This window comes from Agrilus planipennis, unplaced genomic scaffold (genome assembly GCF_000699045.2).
Source record: "Agrilus planipennis isolate EAB-ADULT unplaced genomic scaffold, Apla_2.0 scaffold89, whole genome shotgun sequence".
Classification (NCBI taxonomy): domain Eukaryota; kingdom Metazoa; phylum Arthropoda; class Insecta; order Coleoptera; family Buprestidae; genus Agrilus; species Agrilus planipennis.
The window spans coordinates 53,125-59,992 of record NW_020439079.1 but is presented as its reverse complement, the minus strand read 5'-3'; the positions used below and the strand labels follow the sequence as shown (position 1 = coordinate 59,992).

Below are 6,868 nucleotides of genomic sequence, written 5' to 3'. Positions count from 1 at the left end.
ACGCCTTATGTGAATTGAGGAGTTAGAGATAGCTTTAAATAAAATGGAAGCGGTATTGACAAAACAGTATTGTATAAAAATAAATAAAAGTAAAACTAAAATACTGATATGCAAGAAAAAAAAAAAGTAAGGAAAAAGTGAATATAAAGATAGGAAACGAAAAATTAGCAGAAGTGGCTGATTATCAGTATCTAGGAAGTCAGATAAGTCAGGACGGAAGGAGTAGTAGGGATATAAAGCAGAAAATAGAGCAGGGTCAAGTCGCCTTCAAAAAAAGAAGCGAACGGAGAACAGAATTAGAAAGAATAGGAGAACAGAGGGCTAATGTCAATAAATGAGATAAGTTGGTAGGACACCTTCTCAGGCATGAAGGTCTAATCAGAGACGTATTAGAGGCAGAAACAGGAGTTAAGAGGAGTAGAGGTAGACCTAGATTAGATTAGATTACTGCTTGCAAATAGTTAAGGATGTGGGTTGTTCTAGTTTTAGGGAAATGCGAAGATTAGCTCAGGATATGAAAGAGTGGAAGTCCGTGTTCAACCAGTCTTAGAACTGACGACCTTATGATGAAGAAAAAAAAAAGATGAAATAACTACTGTCATAATGTACGATAAATATACCATTTTTCTTTAGTGAAATTGTGGTAGAGGGGCTGTAAACCTTCATGCTAGTTTTGATTATATTGTTACGAAAATTATGCAAAATTATGCAATTCTTTTTTATTTTCAGTTTTTTGATCCAACACACTCCTATACACACATACAATTCCGGATTGAGGGACTGAAAGAAAATATAAGGATGCGTAATCTTACTGTAAAATTTCGAAATTTCGTAAATATCGATATTTTCTGGTGTGTACCTTTCGGAAATAACCAATCTGGTTTTGATGTACGTCTAAAATATGCTTTTGAAGAAAAATCTTTTACAAGCCGCCGTGATTAGAATAGTTTGGAGAAAACTTCATACTTATGGAAAAAAGTAGGATTTTAATTAACATTTTTTCTTAATTTTTTCTTATTAATTATACAACAAAATCGTTACTGTTTTACTTTGAAGTAATAATCTACGAAGTTTTCTCTCAATGTTTTGGGTTGTTGACTATGAATGTAGACAGTACTATGTTATTCCAGAATTGTTCTTTTCAAATCAAATTAACGGGATACACTAATATCAACCCCCAATTTAAAAACGTCGTTTTTATTTCTTGATAAACTAATTTCTCCATTGCTAAGCCAACATTAAAATTGTAAGGTATCAGTGAGAAAAATTTTCTAGTTGGAAGTCACCGGGTTGCACTTTTAACCCCCCCAATTTAAAAACAGGTTTTATTCTTTTATAAATTAATTGTATCCTTATTAAACGAGCTCAAAGTATCGAAGTGTATTGCAACCAATTGTGGGGCATGAGTGAAATGAAGTTTATAATTGCAAATTACCGGGGTGCACTTTCAACCCCCAAGTTAAATAAATTCATTTCTCCCTTATTAGACGAGCTAAAGATATCAAAGTGTATTAAAATTATTGTGGAGTATTAATAAAAAGAATTCTATAGTTGGAAATTACCGAGGTGCACTTTCAGCCCCAAATTTAAAAAAGTCGTTATCATTTCTTTATAAATGAATTTCTCCCCTGTTAAAGTATCAAAATGAATACCGTTATTGTGGAACATCAACGACAAGAATTTTATGGTTGAAAATCACCAGACTGCACTTTCAACACTCGATTTAATAGCGTCGCTTTTATTACTCTATAAATGAATTTTTCCCTTATTAAACGAGTTGAAAATACCAAAAAGTATCAAAGTTGTTGTGAGGCATCCGCCAAAACAAATTTAAATGTTTTAAATATGAAATTATTTTTATATTTAAATACGTATTTAGATTATTGCTGTTACATAATATTGATTTTAAAAAAATTGTATTCTGCCTTTATTCGTTCGATATATGTTTGCTGATAGCAGTAGTAGTCGTAATTGCAACTTATCGCTTTTTAACATTGAACACTAAAAAGTTAAAATACAATTGGCTTAGTAACAGTTACGTTTAGTAAATATTTGTACTAATGTTGAAATTTGTTCTCAAGTTCATCTCTTATCATATTTTATAGGCCCCCACGCGAGTTTGTCGTATCAGCAATAAATTGAATTTGTACGATTTGTACATTTGAACTCGACAAGTGCAAAAATAATCGGAAGTAAAAAAAATATTTCCTCTTTTGTAATAATAATGCGTACATAAGTGTAGGCGTCATTTTGATAGAAAATGAGGGAAAGGCAGATAGGTGGAAAGAATATTTAGAGAACCTATACGCAGGCCATGAGTTAGGAGATATGTTAGAGAAGGAAGATAGTGTGGAGATAGGGTGAGCTAGGTTATCCCATAATGAGAGAAGAGTTTGATGTAGCATTAAAAAACTTAAACAATAATAAGGAGCCAGGTATAGATGGGATACAGGCGGAAATTCTAAAACATGTAGGACAAGAGGTTAGAGATCGTATATTAATCACATTTACGAGACAGGGAAAGTCCCAGAGGATTATAAATGGAACGTGGTGGTAACCATACCTAAAAAGAGAGGCGCGAGAACAATTAGCTTAACTTTCCATGCGTCAAAAATCTTAACTAGAATTGTACAGAGAAGGATAGAAGAAAGGGCGGAAGAACTATTAGGAGAAGATCAATTTGAGCTTAGAAGAAATAGAGGAACGCGGGATGTCATTCTAGTTTTACGGGTAACAATAGAGAAAACGATACAAAAAGGAAAGAGTGTGTGCATAGAATTTGTAGATTTAGGAAAAGCTTTTGACAATGTTAAATGGAACAAGATGTTAAATATACTTAAAAATGTAGGGATAAGTTACAGAGATAGAAGAATGATACTTAGTTTGTATAAAGAGCAACAGGCAGTTATAGAGCTGGGGTTGCAACGTAGAGAAGTAGATATTAGGAAGGGAATCAGACAGGGATGCAAACTGTCATCGCTAGTTTTTAATATCCATCAACATCATTAAAGACAGTAGAACTGTAGGGATAGATATACAGGGACAAAGGATTCGTATGCTTAGATTTTCAGATGATATAGCAGTATTAGCATCTAGCAATGAGGAGTTAGAGATAGCTTTAAATAAAATGGAAGCGGTATTGACAAAACAGTATTGTATGAAAATAAACAAAAGTAAAACAAAGATACTGGTGTGCAAGGGAAGAAAAAGTAAGGAAATAGTAGGGAAAGAGCGTAAGAATGGAAACGAAAAATTAGAAGATTTTAGGCTAAGTGAGATAAGTCAGGACGGAAGGAGTAGTAGGGATATAAAGCATAGAATAGCGCAGGGTCGAGTCGCCTTCAATAAACAGAAGATGTGGGTTGTTCTAGTTTTGGGAAGATGCGAAGATTAGCTTAGGATAGAAAAGAGTGGAGGTGTGACACCGAGCGGCATTGCCTAGAGGTTTAGACTATTGCTTAGCATTCGGGAGGACGCCGGTTCGATTCCGGGTCCGTCTGCCTTGGTCCAAGTTTCTCTGTGGTTTCCTTGGATCACTTAGGTAAATGCTGAGGCAGTAATATTCGACAGATAATCTTTCATTCTCTTCTGTCTTCATTTCGTCCGTCTCATCTTTCTCACCCGAACCACCACCCACCCATTCCCAAGATTCCTGAAAGCAGGCTGAAGAGGGCCTTCCGCCTACCTTCCGGCGTAGTCCGGAGGGACTGCCCGCCCACCAGCATTACTGGCTGGTGGGAATGAAACACTCAAAAGTTTTTTTTTTTTTTGAGGCGTGAGTCCAACCAGTCTTAGGACTAACGACCTTATGATGATGATATGAGTGTCAGAAATATTTATTACAATTCTTCTCTGACGAAATATTATTCGAGAGGAAGTACTTATAATGATGATGGTTTAATTTAATTTTATTCTACATTAATTAAACGTTTTAAAAGATACTAGCAAATGAAAACGGAAAACTGAAAGCAATATTCGTTAGTGCTCATGAATTAGTTGGTCGATTTTTTATGTTCCCATCGACGAAACCCAGATTAAACTGTCGACAAAATTAAATGCAGTAAATCAATTGTAATAAGGTATTATCAACAAAGTCTTTTCGTTTTAGTGGTATTTAATAACGGACGTATTAGTGTTATAAACCTGCAGATAATTCTTAATGAGTTTTCGATAGATTCCCGTTGCTTTTACCGAAAGCCGCCCTAACTCGCATTTCGCACTGTAATAACGGGCAGTAAACTAAAAAGAGAAAATCAAACGTGCCAACTTAAAAGATACACCAGATAAACTAACGTCGGCATGACGAATAGTGAGTTGTCGTGTGGTAGGCTGAAAAGCCTAAAATTTTTAATTCAAGTGCTTATAATAAGCTTCTGCCTTTGTGTATCAATTTATCAGGTAATTTTTTCTTGATATACCTACTTAAACCTGTAGGGATGAAATAAAGGGATGGAAGAGGGATATATAATTTGTATTGTACATATTTTGAGTAACAATGAAGAGAACCTAAAGGGATGAAATAAAGGGATGGAATAGGGATATATAATTTGTATTGTACAGAATTGAGTAGCAATGTAGACAAATACCTAAATATTAGGAAAATAATTAGGCTACTGTTTAATCCATATGTCGAAGGTATACAGGAACAGAATAGTTAGAGGTAGGTTTAAGGATGTTTGGGAGGTATGTCAAAATGCTACGAGACAAATAAAAATTTGGAAGAATGTTCCTCATTCAATTCTAAAATTCCTGTAAAAATTACAAATCGATTCACTAAACCGTTAAAAAGTTATTGAAATTTTAAAAAATTGTAATTTTACACGTCATTTTATGGAGATTCGTTAACCGAACAGATTAAATTTATTTTTATTAACAGAAAAAAAGCTACCAAAAATTTCAAACTTTTATAATAAGTAACTTGAACTCTGGAGAATCACTTTAGCGTAAGGTTATTCAAATTCACTAAATGGTTATCGAGGAAAAAATGAAAAATTAGCTGAAAATCTCGTTTTTACTTGATAATATAATGATAATATTTATAATTGTCTGAAATAAATGCAATTTTAAAGTTTTAATTATTATTTAAACATATTAAAAAGTTTTACGCTCATTATTAATAGAGATTGAAACTAAATATTTTTTTGTTTCGAAGTTGAAATCAAGGCATATTCACTGCCAAAAGTCAGTTAAAAATTTTCCATATTATTCGTTATTTCTTATTTTATTCAAAGTTTTTGGTCAAATTCTAAATTTTCTCTCAAACCATATACTTTTTTTTTTAGTATAGATAGTATTTATTTACATCATGATATGCTGCAAAACCTAATTAATCACGAATTTCTAATTTTATGTACTCTTGTCTCCGATTGTACCCCCCAAACATGCTTAAATAAAATGGAAGCGCTATTGAAGATTGCGTGGAGTGACGAATGTTAATAAGAGTAGTAGGGCAAATAACGTTATGGAAGTCAATAAGGAAAAGGACAGACAGGATAATACACGACACCTTCTAAGACATAAAGCGTTAGTTTAGAGATGTACTACAAGCAGGAACATGACTTAAAAGGGTCAGAAGTAGACCTGTAAGCAATGATGATGAATTTGCTTTCAGTAGACATTCATTAGCTCAGTGTTCAAAAATGTGAAGATGCTTTATTTTTTGGAAAAAGCGAAAATTATCTCAGGATGCGAAATAATTCAGACTTCGGACTGACGACGCTATGATAATGAATTTACTTTCAATAGATCTACATTAGAACAGTGTTCGAAAATGTGAGGATGCTCTATTTTTCGGGAAATGTAAAAATTATCTCAGAGTAGGGAAGAATCCAAAGTTTGGACTAACGAGGCTATGATAATTTTCTTTCAGTAACATAACACAAATGGAAACAATATTAATAATTCAACCATATTGTTGAGGCAATGATGTCTTTGTAATGAAAAAATACGTCAACCTAGTTTTCCATGCATTAAACAGCTGAGAATTCAGCAAATTTCATCTCGTATAAGACATATCCAATTCCTACATTGTATTTTTCACTATAATATGAGTATCTAGGTTACGTCTTTTTAATTATTTTATCTAATTTTCTTTCACTAGTGACATTTTTATTCAAGCTTCGGTAATTTTTAAATTAAAAGGAATACATTTTCTTTACAAATACAAACAAGTAGGCACTGAACACTATTTGTTTTTTCGTTAGCTTTCAGATTTTTTTCAAAAACTTATCAAACCACCTCTGTTCACCCATCAAATGATCAACATGAACGAAACGATGCTTTATCCGTCAATAACTATTTGTCGATGGCCTGCCTATAAAGCAGATCTTTTTGAGGTAAGTTTTATCGAAAATACAAAAGAATTCACCTATCTACATAAAAATTAATTTATTTTTTCCAATAAAATACAACATTAGCTTCATTACGTAATTCTAAAACTGATTATTTGATTTGACTTTAATTTTTTAAATTTAAAACATCCTTTTGACGTGACAACGTCTTATAATTCGATGGAGGCTGCACGCACGAAAAAACATGGCTCATGCGGCGTTACCTCGCTCTGAGGCGTTCCATTTAACGCTTGAAGTGCAAGCTAGAGCGACAAAGAGGCACAATCAGTCTCCGCGTTCGGCAGCGTTCGACATCTGTCTCTCTCCTACTCGAGTGAGCGATGCGTCCGCGTGGACAGCTGCTATATAATAATACATTTCCATTTACCTCCTTCTCTATATCCATACAAAATATCTATCAAACAAATAAAATTAAAATTTTCTTTTGAAAAATGAAACCATTCCATCAGTATTTTCTTATGACGTTGTCACGTTCAACTATCGTCAGTAAACCGACTTTACAGACAACCGATTTTTTT

General features: G+C 33.3%; 2 protein-coding genes across 3 annotated transcripts in view; both read left to right on the top strand.

The window, feature by feature from the left end:
• The window catches only part of LOC112905259 (glutamine-rich protein 2-like), an 11,972-nt gene extending 7,734 nt beyond the window's left edge, over positions 1–4,238 (top strand). Inside the window, exon 3 of the mRNA XM_025977327.1 lies at positions 4,175–4,238. Within this exon, the coding sequence (XP_025833112.1) occupies positions 4,175–4,238 (64 nt within the window). The remainder of the gene's footprint in view (positions 1–4,174) is intronic.
• Positions 753–6,868, top strand: part of LOC108734611 — a 23,200-nt gene continuing 17,084 nt past the window's right edge. Inside the window, exons 1-2 of one of the 2 annotated variants that reach the window (XM_018466244.1) lie at positions 753–978; positions 6,204–6,335. In XM_018466244.1, coding sequence (XP_018321746.1) covers positions 6,255–6,335 — 81 coding nt within the window. In that variant the 5' untranslated portion in view covers positions 753–978; positions 6,204–6,254. Of the gene's footprint in view, positions 979–4,239; positions 4,399–6,203; positions 6,336–6,868 lie in introns of those variants that run through there. The other variant, XM_018466243.1, reaches the window with a different exon arrangement.